Consider the following 20,558-nt stretch of genomic DNA (forward strand, 5'->3'; position numbering starts at 1 on the left):
TTTTTATTTTTTTTTCAGACATCAGTTCAAGCCTGCGGTTGCTGGCAGTTAAACAAATAGTCACCTGACATGTAAACAGCACACATTTTGACATGGTAGAGTCCTTACTAGAGAATAAATATGGAGCATCACAAGGCCAGCCTGGCAATCTTTCTAATTATACCACACATTACATCTTAGAGCAGACTCCTTATTTAAAAGTCCATTTGGAAATGTTTTGCTTCCATAGTGCATTTTAGTGGATTTTTCTCCCTTTTTGTTTTATTATTGCAGAAGGAAACTTCATGAAAATGGAATTCTTGCCTCTTAAGGGCTTATGCTTAAAGAACTTCCACACTGATGAAAATTTTTATTTCCAAGTTAACTTACATAAACTCCAGCTCATTAAAACACTTGAATGTATGTGTAACTTAAAGCAGGTGACTAGTCTGACCTCAGTGGGGATTATGAGCTTATAGTTATACATGTGCTTAAATACCTTGCTCAATCATTGCTGTCTGAAAATATTTGTGTCTGAGATTTCTTCCTGAAACTTTCTCCTATGTGTTCCAACTTCTAATTATGCAGCGAAGTTATTATGGCATTAAGGTTCCAATAAAGCTTCACCTGTCAGGCTTAGTTTCCCATATAGAGACCCTATGTTTTGCTCCTGTAAAATGTTTTAAGTATGACTTATTTTGGTCACTCTTTCTGAGGGGAATTAGAATTGTGCTCTCAATTAGGGGTAGATAGAACAGTTTTCAAATTACAACTTAAAAAGTTACCCCTTTAAAGAAAACTTTTAATATTTTTTTTTAAATTCTCCAGAAGTGGAAACCTCTTCAGCTGCCCCAATTTCCATGTTTGGATGCTCATGACAGTGCATGTGATAGTTTTGAAGGAAAAACATTTTGAAGTGAAGTTATCAGCTTTCATGCTGACTGGATCATTGTCAGTGAGGATGCCATTTAAAGTTATCAACAAGGACATGACATTGGCTAAAATCTTTGGCATGAAAAACTGTCATTAAAACATTCATAAAACAAACACCACCTGGGGGGAGAGAAACCCCAGGGCCAGGGCCCTGTGGAGTTTAAGAGCATGGCAGGTCACCGGTTGCTGGAGCGTCCTTGATTGTAAAACCTTCTGAAATCTTCATGTTTGAAGAGGCAAGCTGATGTAGGGCTTAGTCAGTTCAGTGCTTACATTTTATGCACATAAAACTTGAAGCATTAAATTAGCTGAGCTCTAATCTGTTTCTCTCCACAAACACTGTTTACAATCTTGTGTCTGTAGTGTCAATGACTGTAGTGTCAATGTAGTGCCCCTTGCTGTCAGTGTCCTGCTGAACTCCAAAGGGCTCCTGGGCTGCTTGCCTAGCTTCCCCCCATCTCTGATTGCTGCTTGTCTCCTGAGAGGTCCTGAGGCACACAAAAGAGGGAAAGCATCTGCAGTTCAGCAGAAGAGCAGTTACAGATTCCATTTCCATCAATTTTTTTGGTTCACAATGTGTCTCTAACTTCTAAATTTGCCCCAACCCCCTCCTGGTCGCCTAGTAGTGGCTTTTTAAAATGCTGAAAGAGCATTCACCACACAAATTCCATGCTCTCCTCTTCTGTAGAGCTCAGGAACTTCACAGGAGAGGAAGGAGTTTCTGTTGTTTTTTCTCTTCTGGACCACAGTAGCAGATCTGCTGTCCCAGGCATCTTTAGGCTTGTCTTTGCTAGAAAATTTTATTGTGTGTGTGATCATGATTGTGGAGAGTCTAGATAGCTGAAACAATGGTGACTGATTGGCACAGACCAGGGGTAAAATTTTTAGAAGCATCTAAGTCTCATTTTTCAAAAGTGACTTAGGCACTTGGGAGCTGGAGAGGATGTCTAAACAGCAAAGACTGTCCTATCTGAGCTATCTTAAATCCTGCTAGCTTTGGTAACAATAGCTGTACAGACAGTACAGCATGGGCTTCAACATGGGTAGTGTAAGCCTGGTATATCTCCTGGCTACATAGTTGGCTCACTAACCTGCTCTGAAACCTTGCACTGTGTTCACTGTTACTGTTACTCATGCTGGCTAGATCTGAGCTAGCTTGGGTAGACTGCTAGCCCGTATACAGTTCTCGATTTGTGCACATACCCTGAGTCTCACTGCAAGCCAGTGAGATTTGGGCTCCTTAGGCACTTAGGACCTGGGATAAAACTTCCAAAAGAATATCATATCCAGCATTGTGCCAGCTAATTCAGCATCATGTCACCTATTTGTGATACCAGTCAGTAGTGGTTGGTATTGTGTAAGCTAACATGACTCTTCACAGTTATGATCAAATGCAACAATATGTTACTAGTGAGAAAAAGTGGCATAGAAATGTGCTGCTGGAGAACGTGTGCCTGGCCCATCCCTATGTGGAGATTAAAAAAAAAAAACTTATACACATAAAATATAAACATACAATTGCCATTTGGACACGTCATTAACTTGTGATGAATAATAGAACCCTCATACTAAATTAAAAGAACATATTAAAGCACATGTTAATATTGATCAGTTATTTAAGTTGGTGGTAATAAAGCATAACTCTTACAGTTTGTATATTTAATAACAATGCTGATATGAAAAATAACAATTATGCATTCTAACAACTAGAAATCCTGCCTACAAGAAAACTTATTCTTTCTATAAATCAATAATTTACATATAATACTTATGGTTAAGACTGATACAATAAACTAACTTCTCTGGAACAGTGGGGAAAAAATAACTTATTACTGTCAACCTTGAAGAATCAGACCTCTGGAAGAGTGAAATGGATTCTTCTTTGGCTCATATACGATCAACAAAATTGTTGGCAAAGACCCAGTGGCCAGGGCTACGTTCGCATCGCCATTGTCCTCCATTTATGCCCTCAATTATTCCAGTGCAGTTACATTGATGGCACGTATATAACTGAACAACATTTAGCCTGCAGAAAATTTATTCACTAGTGACAGTGTATAAATAGAAATAACTCAGCTTGACTCTCAGATCCCAGGCTGAGGCTGCAGGTCTGTCAGGAAAAAAAAAATTCTTCATTTGTAAACTAAGGAGATTTGATCTTCAGGTAATTGTGATGCAGTGTAACTTGTGGATTAATGTGGTTACTTAAACATACAATAAAGGCAGTGTAATTAAGACATATTACATAAGCTTAGTCATTGTCTAAAATATGAATTCTGTAAATGGGAATGTCATGTGGCCCTGCATGTAATTGAGGCCTCCCCCAGTTTTCAGAAGAACAATTTGTGACATACAGTCTGTCCCCACAAATGCTTATCCATATAGAACAATGGAAAGTGACTATGTTTAAAAAGGATCATTTAATAAAAGCCTTAAATTCTAATGCTCATTATTTTCTATGATAATTAGTGAAATATTATCTCCATCCCCAAAACGCGGAGTAGCACCATTACATTGTTATAGGATGTACTCTTTTCCTTAACAAATTCCTTGTGGAAAAAAGAGTCTTTATATAATTTAATGGGTATGGGACCAGTAGGAGTGAGGTAGGGTTAGAGATCCTTTCTGTAAGATATTTTTTTAACCATTATATGGAGTTGGTTATATTCCTGCTATGTAACTATAAAATGATTCTATAGAAAAGATATGTAACTCTACTTAACTTTTGTAGACCCCAATTGGGTTCTTCTCCTGTTACATTTTCTAGGACTTTTTCTTAAGGGTTGCTCTATAAATAGAGGCTATCAGGTTGAAAACTGTACTTAAAAGTACAAATTTCTCATTTACGTTAGGAACACCATAATTGAAACTAACCTTTTAAAAATGTTCATGCTGTTTTAATCTTAACTTCTCATAGTTTGGACAACTTAAAAAATAGACCAATCAGATTCACTGGTGTTGGTAATCAGTTTCTAGTAAATTTCACTTTCATAATGCTTGGTTTTCTTACATTCACTCAGGGCAAATCCTCTGTCATTTGTAGATTTCCCCCTGCCCTGGTGTTTAAAAGTTGTGGAAATATTTGTGTTGGCCTTAGGTTTTGTAAAAGCTTTTCTTTTACCAAAAAAAAATATAATAAAAATCTTTGGGTCACTTTACCCCAAAGCATCCTTTTAACTATGAAGTTACTTTGCAGTTCCGCAGGTGAATCCCCCACTCCGTAATTGACATAGGGGCATTCTCATTTGTATACATTTGTTTCTCCCCTGGTACCAATCCTCTCTTTCTGTGTTTTAGTACTTTTTTTTTTAATTAGGGATGGGGAGGGAACCTCTTCAAAGGGCCCTTGGTTCTGCTCTCTCTTCTTAACTGACCTTCTAACTGTCACGGAACCTTCCTCGCTGCTGCCTGTTAGCATAATACAGTGAAATCACTCGAGTCACGCCAGAGTATATGCTGTAATAGACCCAAGTGTTGCAGATGAGACCAATTTCCGGTATAAATCATGTTTTGTCCACCTGAAAAGTTGGGACTAGAGCTTTGGTTCTTCAGCATCAAAACGCTGTGGCTCAAATTCAACCACAGTGTGACTCTGACTCTAATGTAGTTGCACCAGAGATGAATTTGGCTCCAACTCTACACGGGTCAATGTAGCAACTGTATGCAACATGTGGACTACCTACAACTAGAACTGTGTCCTCTTCAATGTTGGTGAACTCTCCAAAACCAGAAGAGGGTGCCTCATAGCATGGGAAGGGGCTGCACACTTCAGAATGGAGAGGGGCTTTGTGTTTTTTTTCCCCCTCTTCTGCTAGAAACAGCCAAAAATGATTTTTAGACTTAAAGATTAGTTGAATTTTTTCCCAAGCTTTTTAATGAAAAATAGCTTTAACTACTTTTTTTTTGCAAGAGATATTTTCCTCATTCAAAATTAAGAGATTTAATTCAAAATAAAAAAAAAAATTTTTTTTCCTTCTGTCATTTTTTCCTAAAATCCCATTTTCAGGTGAGGGTTAATTATGTGAAAATGTAAGTGAAATGAAAGTGGCTTCATTTCCTTTGCATTTTTTGTGTGGAAAATATTACTACTTTTGGCCAGCTCTATTAAACACATTGTATATAAAGCAGTTTTTCTATAAAGACATGCTTACACTGTCTTTTTCTTTCCTTTTCTCTCTTTATAGATTACTGCACTTTTTTCCTACATTCTTTTTCAGTAGTCTGTTTTCCCTCAGGTTAATTTTTCTCAAATTAAAAAAAAAAATTACCCACAAATCCATATACATTTTGAGAGTTAAAAATTGCAGATGGCAAGAGCTGTGTCCAGGGTGGCTCCTACAAGAATTGCAGGAGTTCAGCCCATGAGGAAAGAGAGCCTCTCTCTCATTCCGGGAAGGTGGGGGACAGAGCAAGGTGCCAGCCTATTTGGCTGGTGAATCTTGCCCACATGCTCAGGGTTCAGCTGATCGCCATATTTGGGGTCGGGAAGGAATTTTCCTCCAGGGCAGATTGGCAATGGCCCTGGGGGTTTTTCGCCTTCCTCTGTAGCATGGGGCACAGATCACTTGCTGGAGGATTCTCTGCACCTTGAAGTGTTTAAACTATGATTTTAGGACTTCAATAGCTCAGACATAGGTGAGAGGTTTATTGCAGGAGTTGGTGGGTGAGATTCTGTGCATGGTGCAGGAGGTCAGACTAGATGATTGTAATTGCCCCTTCTGACCTTAATATCTATGAATCTCTGAAAAGGTTTGCTCACCCCAAGCCCTGCACATGCAGTTAAAGATTGGAATACATCTTTTTGACTGGTGACCTGTTTGATTTCCTGCTTTCAAATGTCTAATTTTGCTCATAAGCCCCTTATCTCTGATTTGGCCTTTCTTCCATGACATGGAGCTTAAAAAAAGAGGGATTTTTCTCCTCTATCCCCTATTACAGTCTCTCCCCTAGCATTATCTCTCTGACCCTTAGTTGACTTCCCTGTCTTGGCCAGTTTGGGATGGGGCCAGAACCCTGGCCATGCTCACCCTCCAAATACAGGTGAGAAGTGTTGTGAAGGTGAGTGAGTGACTGATTCTTGAGGGCGCCACCATTTGAAAAAAGAGGTTGCTTTCTGCAGTGGAATCTTCATGTTCAAAGAGAGACAACATTTGGGATATTCCATTACAGCAGTGACTAAAAGGAAGAGAGTGGGTTAAAATAATTAGTCTTATTCCATCCTGAGCTACAGAGTTTACTTTCATAAGTGGCCTTTGTTTCCCAGCTTTATAAGCAAGGACCACCGAGATCAACTCTCTGATTGGATGGTACCAAGTACTACTTGCCTTCAGTTTGTGGTGCTTGGAACTGCCCAGATGTCTCAATGAATACTTGAAAGGGGAAAGAGAGGTAGGGAGGGGTCTTTCAACGACCAACATCCCTGAGTTATGGTCTCTTGTCCCAAGAGGTCTACCTCTAGAATAGACTAGGGCAGGAAGAGTCCGCCTGTACCCTTTTGCAGTAAGAAGATGTAGAGGTTTTTACTCATTTTAGTCTATTTTTTATATATTTATGTAAGCTTTTAACTTCTCTTACTAGTTTGAAAGTTCATAAAGAAATATCTCTGTATAAATCTCTTTTTAATTTTGCAGTCCATTGATGGCTTGCATGAAAAAGGAATGGTTGAAGACATGCATTGTAGCTCCATGAAGAGTGCAAGTATGAGACCGCCTCACCCTGGAATGGGCCCACCACAGAGTCCAATGGATCAGCATAGCCAAGGTTGATACATGTTATTCATGTGATATGTTTTTCAGCTCCCTAGAAGACATTCAGAGCCACAACTCCCTTGTGATAGGTTTCCCAGTTTTCTTTTTGCCTGTTTTGACATGATGAATTGTGACCTTTTGAAAACTACTTAAAATTCTTGCTCCCTTGAATGTTCACCTAAGATACATACTGGGGTCCAGTGGTTAGGATACAGTCTTGGAACTTTGCAGTGGGTTCAATTCACTGTTCTGCCACAGCTTCTTGTGTGACCTTAAGCATGTCCCTAAGGCTCTGTGCCTTAGCTTCCTCTCTGTAAAGTAGGGTAGTATTACTTTCCTACCTCATGGAGATTGGGAGATCCTAAGATCCTTGGGTAATGGGTGCTGCATAATACCTGAGAGAGATATTGGAACAACTTTTAATATCTACCAGATGAAGCCAAATTCTGTCAAGAACTGGTTATAGGCAGTTGCCAGAAAATCTGTGTTCAACAACAGGCATGCAGAATGGAAGTTAGCTTCATCCAAGACCTGCAGAAGCACTGCATTATGAGTTGTGCTGGGAAAAGAGCCAAGGGACAAAAAACATGGTTGGTGTGTTTTGTACACCCACCTCTCCCTTCTAACCTGGCAGTGGTCCTACCTAAATACCCCGTAAATTGTACTTGATCAGAAAGTGGGTCCATATGTTATTGATTTTTTTATTATTATTATTTTTTTTTTTTTTTTGGCAGTGCTCATGAAATTGCTTGGGGGGCCATTTTGCCTTTTGTCAGAGTTTGTCTTGGTATCGCCAACATTTGATTTTAGAGGCTGTTATGGTGGTTTCCCTCAGCCCTGCCAACTCCTCCAGCCCCATCAACTTGTAACAGAGAAAGGAGACTCTGCTTACATGTTAAAGGGGGACATATTATATAAGCAGCTGTATGCAGTGATTTAGTTGGCAACACCTGTTAGGACCGTAGCTGCTTAATAATGTGTCATACAACTACTTGTATTACAGTAGCGCCTCAAGATCAGGATTGGGGCCCCATTGTGCTAGTCAATGTACAAACATAAGAGATGGTCCCTGTGCTGAAGTGTTTATAGACCAAATGGACAAGACAAAAAAATGATTCGCTAAGTCAGACTGAATCTTCTGCTCTTTTTGGTGTATGTCACAGGGGAAACAGAATGCTGAACTTCTGGTCTTGGCAGTTTAAGCTGTTCACTCCATCTTTATTTCAGAAATCCTCTTTAAATCTGTTCTTATGAACTTCTTTAACTTTCTTTGCTTACATGTCCTCTCTCTTCACCTCCACAAAAAGAAGATTGTGGTGGTAGAAAGTGCCTCATATACATGTGGGGGAAGGATTCCAGATGGGTGACACAGTAAGATTTTTGGAAGCTAACAAGTAGCGGGGGAAGTATCTCTTTTTTTCATTGACCATTTGGCTGCAGGCTTTGAACTTAAGTAGGCAGTAAGAACATACGTATTAGCTAATAGCATTTTATCCGGAAGTTGTGTGGCAAGTAGCTGGTTAAGTTAGAATTAATTTGGTATCCTCCCAAATAGAGACCCAATCCTGAAAATCATGTTGACATTTGTTTAAGCACATGTACCACTGAAGTCAATAGGAACTATTACAACATGTGTAAGTGTTTGTTGTGGAATCTCCCCATTGGAGGTTTTTAAGAACAGGTTGGACCTGTCAAGGATGGTCTATATTTACTTAGTCCTGCCTCGGCCCAGGGGGCTGGACTTGATGACTTCTTGAGGTCCCTTCCAGTCTTACATTTCTATACTTGGTCCTAATACTGGAGAGGTTAAAGTGATCTGAAGATTGTCCATTTTCATTGTACTTTCCTCTGAGGACATTTTAAGGGTTCTGAAGCAAGTATGTCCACTTTCCTTCATTATTTTCTAGCTTTGGTCCCTGAAATACTACAGGCCACCTATTCCATACATCATGTGATCTGATGTATTGTTTTACTCAAAATGTCCATTGAAGTTAGCAGGCATTTGAGGTGTGCATGAAACTGCTTGACCAGATAACTTGCACCCAAGAGCATTAAAAATTGGCAGAGAAGCTATCTGAACCATTAATGTTGACTTCCAATAAATCTTGGAAGACTGGGGAAGTTCAAGGACTGGAAAAAAGCTAATGTCGTACTGATCTTTAAAAGAGGGCAAACAAAATGAACCCAGATAACTGTAGGCCGATTAGCCTGACACTGATCCCAGGCAAAACCATGGAAAGACTGATATGGGGTATAGTCAGTAAAGAAGTAAAGTTTTGTAGCATAATTAATGCCACTCAGCATGGTTTTATGGAAAATAGGTGTTGTCAAGCAAACTTGATGTTTTGATGAGATCAAAAGTTTGGCTTAGTTCCATGTGACACTGATTTAAAAATATCTACACAAAATAAAAATAAAAACTGACTAATTGCTAGCTCATAAATGTTAATTGTGAATGAAACCCCATGCTCTGGGTGTCCCTAGCCTCTGATTGTGAGAAGCTGGGAGTGGATGTCGGGATAGATCACACAATGATTGCCTGTTCTGTGCATCCCCTCTGAAGCACCTGGCATTGGCTTCTGTTGGAAGGCAGGATACTGGGCTAGCTGGAGCATTGATCGGACCCAGTATGGCTGTTTTAGTGGGTAGTTGTCCTCTAATGGGTTGTTTCTCGTGGGGTCCCACTCAGCCCAATGCTATTCACTATCTTCATCAATGATCTGGAAGAAAATATTATTGCTAGTAAAATTTGAAAATAGTGAAGTGATAAATAATGATGGGAAGAGGTTACTGATACAGGCCAATCTGAATTGCTTGGTAAGGTGAGCTCATTTGAACAACATGTGACCTTGCACTTGGCTGTCTAAATCAAGGAACAAAGCAGGTCAATGTAGGGGGATACAAGATGGGAGGGAGGGCGAGGCTGTATCCTGGAATAAAGCGAGAGCACCCAGTTGAAATTAAGCTCTGCTGTAGCAAAGTATAGGGCAAAAACAATCCTTGGATATATAAGCAGGGAATATAAAGAAGGAGGTATACCTTTGTATTCAACATTGGTGTGACCAATACTGTGTCCAGTTCTGAAGTCATCACTTCAAAAAGGATATTGAGAAGTTGGAAAGGGTTCAGAAAAGAGCTACAAGAATGACCTGAAGGCTGAAAAACATGCCTTTATACTTGGAAAAAAACTTAAACTACATTGTCTATGAGAAGGCTAAGAGGTGACTTGATCATAGTCTACAAGTATTTAACTGGGGAAGAGATTTCTTGTAGTCGATGGCTCTTTAATTTACCAGAAAAAAGCATAATGAGATTCAGTAGTTGAAAGCTAAAACCAAACAAATTCATACTGTAAATAGGATTGGCAGAATTCCGTTTTTTTAAAATAATTGACATATCAATGTTTATTTGTAAGCTTTTCAATTTTTTTCTCTTTTTACGATTTTGGGAAGTTATGGGGAGCTTAGTTATGTAATGGCACATGACATTCAAAAAGTAAAAGCTTTATCACCATTAAGATATAATGTGTCAATATCACAAGTCAAAATATACAAAGTAAATATTCTTAAATCAAAACTAAGTTCTTAAGCAGCATTTTTTTGCTTATCTGTAAATTTCTGTCATCAGTGGAAATGTCAGTTTGTATGTATAGAGAAGTTGAAGTTTACTGACATTTACTGATAAATCTAATTCCTCCAAGCCTTACTATAAATAAGGCACTTTTTTTTTTTTAACAGTGAGAGTAATTAGCCATTGGAAGACCTTGTGCAGGGATGTGATGGATTCTCCATTACGTAGTCTTTAAATTAAGACTTGGATGTCACTCAAAAATGTTCTGTAGCCCAAACAGAAGTCATGGGGTTGGAGAAATTATCAGATGAAGTTTTTGGTCTGTGCTATGCATGAGGTCCAACTAAAATGATCATAGTGGTCCTTTCTGGCCTTAAAATCTATAACCACAAACTGGGAGTGTAAGAGAGTAAGTGTTCAGACACAGGCATATACCACATGTTTCAGATTTTGAAAGTGGAAAATAAATAGATTTTATCCAATGTTTCCCTTCTCCGACAATTTTTGTATTTGTTGAATGTGAACAGTGACAAACACATAGGATGTGGTCCTTACCCAAAGGAGTTTACAGTCAAATCACACACAGACCATTTATTTCCAACTAGACTAGTTTAAATGTCCAAACTTCAAGTAATACAGGGGATTTTTTTTAAAGTGCATTTTGTTAGTTGAAAAGCCTTTCAGAAAATATGCCAATGGAGTATGGAGAGAAGGTCTGAATTTCAAAGATATATAATTCTGCACTGAATTATAGTATGCAATTGGTAGAATTGTGTAAATAATTAGGTATATGCAGATGCAGGAGGATGGTTAGAAACATAACAGGTTGCTTGCATGTGCAGTTGTGGCAATTACATGCCTAATGCAAGCATGTCATTGAGAGCACGGTCTTGAAATGAAGTCCAGAGTATTTATTGGCCAGCAAAGATTATTTTCAAGGCAGCTTGGTACAGTATCATGGGAGGAACATTTATTGCAATAGGAAACAAGGAAAACTGCCTTTTTTGCGTATTTTTGATGAGCAAATCAAAACCATTCTAAAAAGCTAAATCTGCAACTACTTTGTCATCCTGCTGATAAATGTCTATCCACTGTCTCAAAGGCATTTGCTCTTCTGGGGTTTTTTTTAACTAAAGATAATTACAAAAATAAGTTATGCAGCTTCATTATTTAGATTCTGTTTTTCCTTCGATTTAGTGGAATGCTAGTCATGCAGAAAAAATCTCACTAGCTGAGACAGACTGTCACATTTTTAATGCAGTCATACTGCGACAGGATGATTTTACAAAAATCTGACATTAATTTGGTGGGGAAAAAAGACTCTTGAATTGGTATCTCTTTCCCCCACAGTTCCCCCTTCCTTTCCTGCTATCTAAAGTTAAGTTTGTTTCCGTAGTATTTCAGATTGCTGATTTGCTTTTGAAGGTTTGAACTTATTGTGCTTACATGATGCTTCTGTTTAATCTCAGTAGCTTTGTTTTTGTTCTATTTGACTTATTAATATAACAGGGAAAATGCATTTATCTTGCTTCATATTAAATGAAATTATATAAACAGCTACATTTAACTGAACTTAGACTGCATTAGCAACAACATTCAGCACAGTATGTTAATGTAAGCAGACAGTATTAATATTAGCATTAGATGTACTGGATTTTGCTGTAGATTGTTAAACTGCTAAGCGGAGATATGTACAGAATCAAAATTAAGTCATCCCAATCCTACCTCTTCTCCACCCCTTCCCCCTCAGGAGTCAGGGGAAACCTGAAGACATCGAGAGGATTCAAATAATTGTGGTTTTTTGATGGGAGAGAAGTCAAAAGGCAAAGAATGGACTGAAACACCCAAACTATGCATGCCTTGGATTTTGAACACCATATACAAAATTATCCTGGTGTCAGTGAAAGCTAGGCCAGTAGAAGAGAATATTTCTCAAGTGCCCTGCTCAAAGCTGATTAAATAACTCAATTGCAAACATAAGCACTGTGACACTTTTGACATTACCCAAGGGATACAGGGTGAATCTCTACTGCTTGCTTATAGTGCAAGGGAGCCATGTCTGTGTGTACTGGAAGGAACTTGCCCAAAGATGCCAGCTGCTGACAGTATAAGGGCCCCACTCCAGACTCTGCAAGCTCCGCTCTTTCACTGTGCAGGCCAGCAGTTTGCACACCCCAGCCCTTTGGCTCCCTAAGTGAGTCCTTGGGTCAGAGCCCAGATAACCTGTGGCTAAGTTTTATGGAGCTAGTTAGCCCTTAGAGTTCTGCTCTGGCCCTGGTGCACATGTCCCTCCCGCCTGTCTGTACAGCCCACTTTTTTATGCTGGATTGCCCAGTCCCTCATCTTCTGGACACCCACACGGCACACAGATTTGCTGCCTCCATGGAAGCAGTGCTCTACAGTTCACTAGCTTCACATCAGTTCAACACTCTCCTTACCACACAGCGCTTAGTCATGTTTATCGTAACCCAAATAGAAGTTTATTTGGCAGCTCTTAAGATGAAAATAGAAGTATAAGGATTGGAAACATATGGTTACAGATAAATACAAAATGCAGTCTAGAGCCTATACTTATTAACAAGTTCCTTTCCTGTCCAATAAGGTATTTCTCAACCAATGGTCACTCCATACGGTGCTTGTACAGTCAAGAGAGCCAGGATCCACTTTTCATGACACTCATGCTGGCAGAGTATCACCTTCTTAATGGACACCACCATGTGTCCTTCATAACAAGGGTGTTTTGTTAACTTAAATTTGCCTTGACTTTTCCCCAGTTCAAGGTATTGGTCTTGGGCTCTTTTGTGCTTTGTAAAGGTCCAAGCTCATACATTGTCTAGATTATGAACACTTGACTGGGGTGGGTCAAAAGAGGTCAGTTGTTCCCACTCTTGATTGAGTTAGCTTTGAGAACCACCTCCAGCAGGTTCGTAACAATATTTTATGTTACATAAGTCTTTAAATATTTTGTGTACATACTGCAATAGTCACGACAACTAGCGAGTTCTTAGCTTTTGGCTGAGACCTCATATGGCCCCCTTCAGTGAAATACCATGAAGATGGTGATCACAGGGGAAACATACCTGTCTGGGCATGACTAGGCAAGTTCCTGGGAATAGATTTATAACTGTTTAGCCCCTGTTTGCTGCCAGCACAGGACTGCCTAGGTCACAAGCACCAAAGGGTTTTTAAGGTGCTAGGACTTAGTATCTATGTTTTTAGTCTCTACACAGAATGTGCTGGTTTTTTTGTTAACCTACATTTGGGTAGATTTAGAACAACTTAGTTCACCAAGTTACCTGCACTTCAGAGAATATTGATATTCACCTGCCCTATTCTTAAATTAGCTACATTTTTCTTTTGTGATCCTTTTGTTTCTTATATAGAGATAGGAAAAGAGCTATTAGGTCACATTATCCATCTGCCTCCCAATGTAAGATTATCCACTACATTGTATTTCTCCAGTCGTAGTTTTGAATGACTCATACACTTGGGACTTCCACCCCTGTCCTTCAGCAGTTTCACAAGAGTCAGTGTTAGCACCAGTATCCTGGCCACATTCCAGTTGGGAAAACTTATATGGTGCTGACCAAAAATTCTCCTTGTAGCTTTAGTTGGCTACGGGCATGGTTACACTTGCAGGTGTAGAGCTCTGTCAGTTAAACCCGCCTTTGGAGAGCGCAGTAGGGAAAGCGCTGCAGTCTGTCCACACTGACAGCTGCAAGCGCACTGGCGTGGCCACATTTGCGGCACTTGCAGCAGCATTGGGAGTGGTGCATTATGGGCAGCTGTCCCACAGAGCACCTCTTCCCATTCTGGCGCCGTGGCTTGTGGGAAGGGGGTGGGGGGCATTCTGGGTCCTGTCCCAATGGCTCGTGATGCATTGGTTCGCATCCCAGCAATCCCTGTGCTTCCGTCCACATTTGGCGCCATCTTTCAATGTTTTTTGTACTGCGCACTCTGTCTTCCCTTTCGGTCTGCGGGAATGGAGCCCGAACTGCTGAGGAGTATGCTGACGAGTCTCACCACCACGTCACGTTTGGTAGTCGAGTTACTCCTTATGATCCACCCTGCGGCGCAAGGACATGAGATTGAGAGCTGCCCTGCCGGTGGAGAAGTGAGTGGCTATTGCAATCTGGAAGCTGGCAACTCCAGACAGCTACCGATCAGTCGCTAACCAGTTTGGAGTGGGAAAGTCGAACATTGATGCAAGTTTGCAGGGCCATTAGTCACATACTGCTCAGAAGAACCGTGACTCTGGGTAACATGCATGACATTGTGGATGGCTTTGCACAAATGGGTTTCCCTAACTGCAGAGGGGCGATAGATGGCACGCATATTCCAATTCTGGTACCAGCCCACCTAGCCTCTGAGTACATTAATCGGAAGGGGTATTTCTCTGTGGTTCTCCAGGCGCTTGTGGATCATGGTGGGCGTTTCATTGACATGAACGCTGGCTGACCTGGAAAGGTGCATGACACATGCATCGTTCAGAACACTGGCCTGTTCAGGAAGCTGCAAGCCGGGACTTTTTTCCCAGACCAGAAGATCACCGTAGGGGAAGTTGAAATGCCCATTGTGATCCTTGGAGACCCTGCTTACCCTTTAATGCCGTGGCTCATGAAACCCTACACAAAGAGCCTTGACAGCAGCAAGGAGCAGTTCAACAACAGGCTGAGCCAGTGCAGAATGACTGTGGAGTGTGCTTTTGGCCGTTTAAAGGGCCGCTGGTGGTCTCTGTATGGGAAGCTGGACCTGGCCGATGACAGCATCCCTGCCGTTATATCCGCGTGCTGTACCCTCCGTAACATTTATGAAGGGAAGGGTGAACGATTCACTCAGGCATGGAACTTGGAGGTTCAACATCTGGAGGCTGAATTTGAACAGCCAGAGAGCAGGGCTATTAGAGGGGCCCAGTGCGGGGCTGCAAGGATTAGGGATGCCTTGAGGGAGCAATTTGAAGCTGAAAGCCACCAGTAATGTCTGGTGCCTTGCAGGGGAGTGAAGTGCAGTGGTTCCAGTGTTAGTAGGAATCTGTGTTTGCTGCACTGACTTGCAGTGCTGTTTCTTTTCTGGGCTAAGGTATCTTTTACTGCATGCAATAATAAAGAATATTTTTAAAGGCAAAAAATCCATTTATTGAAAAGAAACACAACTGCTTGGGAAACAGACAGGGCAAGGGGGTGGGGTGGGGAACGGTACAATCACAGATTTGCGTATGTCCTGTTATCATACTCAGCCTTCCTGGCTGGAGTGCTGTGCAATGAGTGCTGCACTTCAGGATGGCTACAGTGCATAGTGATGGGGGTTGAGTGCAGTGGGTAAGGGTTGTAATTTTCAGGGCTGGGTGGAGAAGCTACAGGTGTTGGAGGCAGCGGGTGGTGGTAAGAAGCCGGATGTTGGGGAAAGCGGGTTGGAGGTGACATGGGGGCACAAGGGGAAAGAGTTTTGGGACAAGGGCTGCGGGTGGGGGGGGAGCGCGGTAGTGTTCCGCCTGCATGGCTACGAGCACCTGGATCGAGTCCGCTCGGCGCTCCATTGTGGTTATCAGCTGATCCATGCTTCGCTGCCAGAGCACCGCGCTTTTGTGCCGGCGCTCCTCGTTCGGCTGGCGGATCCTCCTTTCGCTGTCCCACCACTCCTGCGCTTTTTGATTTTCATTACGTGAATGCTGGATTACTTCATGCAACATGTCTTCCTTGCCTCTACGTGGCCTCTTTCTGATTCTTCGGAGTCTTTCGGCCGGTGATAACATGGACGGCTGAGATCTCAAGGTTGCAGCTGGAAAGGCAAAATGGAACACATAACAGCGGCAGCATTGTTCACGCCAGACAGAGCAATGATTCCCCCGTACTTAAGGGCAAGCGCAGTCTACACAACAGCATAATTTGCCCGTCCCAAAGTGAGCGCTCATAACCCACAGGAGCCCCAAAATGGTGAGTAAGCACAGGGTCAAGTGTGACTGATTGTTTCACGGCTGTACTGTCCTCTGGGGATCTGTGCCTTGGGGAGAGCCAACAGCAGCAGGGGGCTCCTATACTGAACACTGTTCTCACATTTTCCACAGGAGTTGGTCCTGGAAGATATCTCACTGCTGAGGGTGACCAGGGAAGCAAGGGAGGGTCTTCTACCGCCATGCGACTTCCGCCTTGTCCCATATGCAGCTTGCCTGTGTGCAGCAGTGGTCCCCCCGCCCCCTCACGGCACAGTGGGGTGGACAAGTTAGCTTTACTGGGACAAGGACCACAGTGACTCTCCCAGGAAACCTGTGAAAGTTCTGGATGAGACCTTTGAAGAGATCACTGAGGCCGATTACCTCAATGTGAGAGAGCACATCAACGCCCTATTCCGCATCTAGGCATGCATTCAACCCTAGCCCTCCTCACCCCAAGAGCCCACACCATAACTTCCTTCCCAAAATAAAAGCCGCTTACCGGGAACCTCTCCTGGTATTTGTCCTTCCCCAAGCACCGGCCGCAGCGACTGGCTACCTTCTTCCTGGCTTGAGAACAGCTCCTGGCTGCATGCATCTAGGGATTCCTGGGTGTCTTCCTCTGCCTCAGCACCCTCGCTCCCGCATTGCTGTTCCTCCTCCTCCTTCTGCCTTGTTGAACTGGGCTCTGAAGTATCCATGGTGGTACTTTGAGTGGAGGTGGGGTCGCCCCCAAGTATCGCATCCAGCTCTTTATAGAAACGGCAGGTCACGGGGGCAGCACTGGAGGGGCAGTTTGCCTCTTGGGCTTTGTGGTAGGTATTCAGCAGCTCCTTCACTTTAACCCTGCACTGCAGTGTGTCGCAGTCATGGCCCCTTTCCATTATGTTCCTTGATATCTGCCCGAAGGTATCATAATTCCTACGGCTGGAGCGCAGCTGGGACTGGACAGGTTCCTCCCCCCAAACACTGATGAAGTCCAGCACCTCGCCATTGCTCCATACTGGGGATCACCTGGCACGTGGAGGCATGGTCATCTGGAAAGATTCGCTGAGAACACTCCACGCCTGGCTGAGCAACCGGGAAGGGGATTTTCAAAATCCCAGAGAATTTAAAGGGCGGGTCTGACGGTTGGTCACCTGAGGGCGGGGCAGTAGCATTCAAAGTGATGACCAGAATGGTTACAACAGGCATTGTGGGACACTTCTGGAGGCCGATCAGAGCGCACTAACAGACCAGGGTGTTCACACTGGTGCCATGGTGCTCCAGCGGGGGCACACCAAATGTTATTCCACTCGCCGAGGTGGAGCATCAGGAGTGCTCTAGCCACGGAGTCAGAGCGCTCTACGTGCCTTGCCAGTGTGGACGGATAGTGAGCTAGTGCGCCCCTGCCTGGCTCCTTTAATGCGCTCTAACTCACAAGTATAGCCAAGCCCTAAGGCATTCTGCACCACATGTTCTAAGCTGTTAGGTAGTATTGTTGTGTATTGTGAAACACCGGTTTTCTGCACCAAAGTGGCTGCATTTCAGTGGTGGGTGAAGTGTTATTCATTCAAAGTTAACCCTTTATTTGAGTAATCACATTACTTCCTAGAGCAACACTCCCTTTACCCTAAGCCTGATCTGCAGTGAGCTTTTTTTGTAAAAGTCTGCCATTGCTGTAGCACTGATGCAGTCCCATCAGAGATAGCCAGGATGGGAGGACTAGTGTCAGTGGCCCAGAAGCATTTTCATCACCATGTTATGTGGATGACACAGTGGTAACAATGCCTGCTCCAATGTACACTAACGTACCCACCATTGCTACAACTAGTGGAGTTGCGCAGTTGTTAGAATGACAATGGGAAACTTTAAGAAAGAACTCAATATAGACACAGCCTCAGCCCATACTGAATTCCTTCCTTCCTTTGGCATTGGCACCTTTCACATATCTGCACATATCCGTTGTATCTTGTAATCTAGATAAGCTATGTACTCAGTTCATCCAGACTTTCCTCAAAGTCCGTCTCTCTGGTCTATTACATTTATTTGTATTACTACGTTGTTGTTAATAGGATACAGGTAGGGTGCATTGATTTTAAAGTGGTGATTTAAATCGGCAAGCAGGAAATCATTGATTTTTTTTTTTTTAATCTTGTTTTGCACATTTGTACTTCAGTGATTTTCCTAAAGAATGGTTCATTCTCATTGGTATAACTATTAAAAGAGCTTGATTTGCAACCATCTATAGCCTTTACGTTAAATTTGTTTTTGATAAGCAGCAGGATAATCTACAGCCATATATAGTTATTTAAACAAAGTTTAATATGCATTTATTCAGAGTCTTAGTTCAGGGGTTGGCAGCCTTTCAGAAGTGGTGTGCCAAGTCTTCATTTATTCACTCTAGTTTAAGGGTTCACGTGCCAGTAATACATTTTAATGTTTTTAGAGGGTCTCTTTCTATAAGTCTATAATATATAACTCGATTGTTGTAAATAAGGTTTTTTAAATGTTTAAGAAGCTTCATTTAAAATTAAGTTAAAATGCAGATCTTATCGGTTTAGTGTGATCCTTGCCCTTGGTTTTCCTTGCTGAGTTTCCAGTGTCTGGCACGTATTTGCATACTTTAAGCTGCACACAGGCTTCTGAGTGATCAGTTGTTAGCTGGCTGCAAGAGGGACAGAGGACAGATTTCATGTGTGAAAATACCTGTTCACACAAGTATGTGGATCCAAATGCTGAAAGCATTGCAAACGTAATTTTCTTCAAACAGTTAAATTTCACTGGCAGGGACGTCCGGCAGGTCAGAATAGAGGCCCCGTGATCTCTCTTGGTAGCTTCAAGTGCACTCCGCAGATCTCCAAACTTTGATGCCTACAATTCTGAACTTTTTAATTGAATGAGCTTCATTTTGAAATCTTCAACACCCATCCACTGAAATACAGACAAATTCAAGTCGCTTTCATTGAACTTTTCAGGTTTAATTAGAAAAGAAAGCATTGGGCCAAATTGCTGGAAATTTTGAAATCTGTCAGAAAATTCTGATTCCAGTTCTTGGATGTACATTCTAATCTCAACGTCAAACGCAGTGCGTTGTTCCTCATGGCGTGATAGTGATGTAAGCAGCAAATCAGGACTTAAAAATATCCCAGTACAGTGGCTCTGGAACAATTTTTAAGGTGGGGGTGCTGAGCTGGGCCCCCTCTTGCCCCTGTCTGCACCCCTCACTGTCCCAGGCTGGAGGCAGTGGGCTACAGCTGGGGGTGGCTGCAGAGCCACCTGGTCTGGTGGCTGGGACCCGGGGCCGGCAGACAGAACCCTGACTGGCAGGGGGCTAGTGGCTGGGATCCGGGGCTGGCAGACAGAACCCTGACTGGCAGGGGGCTGGTGGCTGGGACCTGGGGCCGGCAGCGGAGCCCCCTGGACCAGTGGCCAGGACCTGGGCAGTGTGAGTGCCACTGAAAATCCGCTCATGTGCCGACTTCGGCATGCGTGCTATGGGTTGGCTACCTCTGGTCTTAGTTTTTATGTTTTTAAATGGTGAATGAAGCTTTTCATTTACTAGAATATTTTTTTCCTCAGGGTTTGTGTCAAGTTGCATTTGGACAGAAATTTGGAATTCATTTAAAATGTACAATATCAGCATTTTAAAATTGTTGTGTTCTTTAAATGTACTGATACATAAGAAAAAAATAAGTTTAGCAAAACCTGATTTGTATTTACAAGTAACCAATTTATTAAACGAAGGAAGTGTAGCAGTTTGACTACTTACTGCCTCCTGAGCACCCCCTCCTGGGGTCATCCCATCTTTACTTCCCTTTCCTCCAGGTCCCTTTAAGAACTCTCTCTCCATTGACCTTCTAAGCTCAAATCCTTTGATTCACTCTTCACCAGTTCTCCTCAGGGTGGCAAGAGAGTTTGTCAAAAATAGAACTCAGGAGTTCAAAACAACCATGTTTGTCTTCCCTTCTTAAACTCCCAGTCACAGGCTTTGCCTGGCTAGGGTTCTGCAAGTGCCAGACATGCTCCTCACAGCTGCTGCTTCCACCAGCTCCACACAGCCTCCTATCCTGAGCTTCCCCAACTCACTGCCAGACTGCTTGCTTCTGACAGTCTTTCTCCTCCCCTCCTCTGCTGCCTTTTATATTGTAATCACCAGATTCCTTTCATGTGGCATTTTGTAATCTGGGCTGGCCTAGCCCCAGGCATTCCTGCCCATTGGCAACTCACCCTATTACACCAAGTATTAACGGTAGTTAGAGAATTGGCAAATTGTTTCTGGTCATCATGGGCCAGATTTTCAAAGGTATTTAGGTGCCTAAAGATGCAGAGGGGAGCCTAGTGAGATTTTCAAAAGAGCATAAGCAGGGTAAGTGCTTCACTCCAATGAAATCAAACAAACTCTGCCACCCATTGTTTTA

At 42.4% G+C, this 20,558-nt stretch overlaps 1 protein-coding gene across 5 annotated transcripts in view; it reads left to right on the plus strand.

The window, feature by feature from the left end:
* Positions 1–20,558, plus strand: part of SMARCA2 (SWI/SNF related BAF chromatin remodeling complex subunit ATPase 2) — a 182,944-nt gene that overhangs the window by 13,628 nt on the left and 148,758 nt on the right. For all 5 annotated transcript variants that reach the window (XM_073345222.1, XM_073345221.1, XM_073345225.1 and 2 more), the window contains one exon: positions 6,543–6,672. In XM_073345222.1, the coding sequence (XP_073201323.1) occupies positions 6,543–6,672 (130 nt within the window). The remainder of the gene's footprint in view (positions 1–6,542; positions 6,673–20,558) is intronic.

Source organism: Lepidochelys kempii, chromosome 5 (genome assembly GCF_965140265.1).
Source record: "Lepidochelys kempii isolate rLepKem1 chromosome 5, rLepKem1.hap2, whole genome shotgun sequence".
Lineage (NCBI taxonomy): Eukaryota > Metazoa > Chordata > Testudines > Cheloniidae > Lepidochelys > Lepidochelys kempii.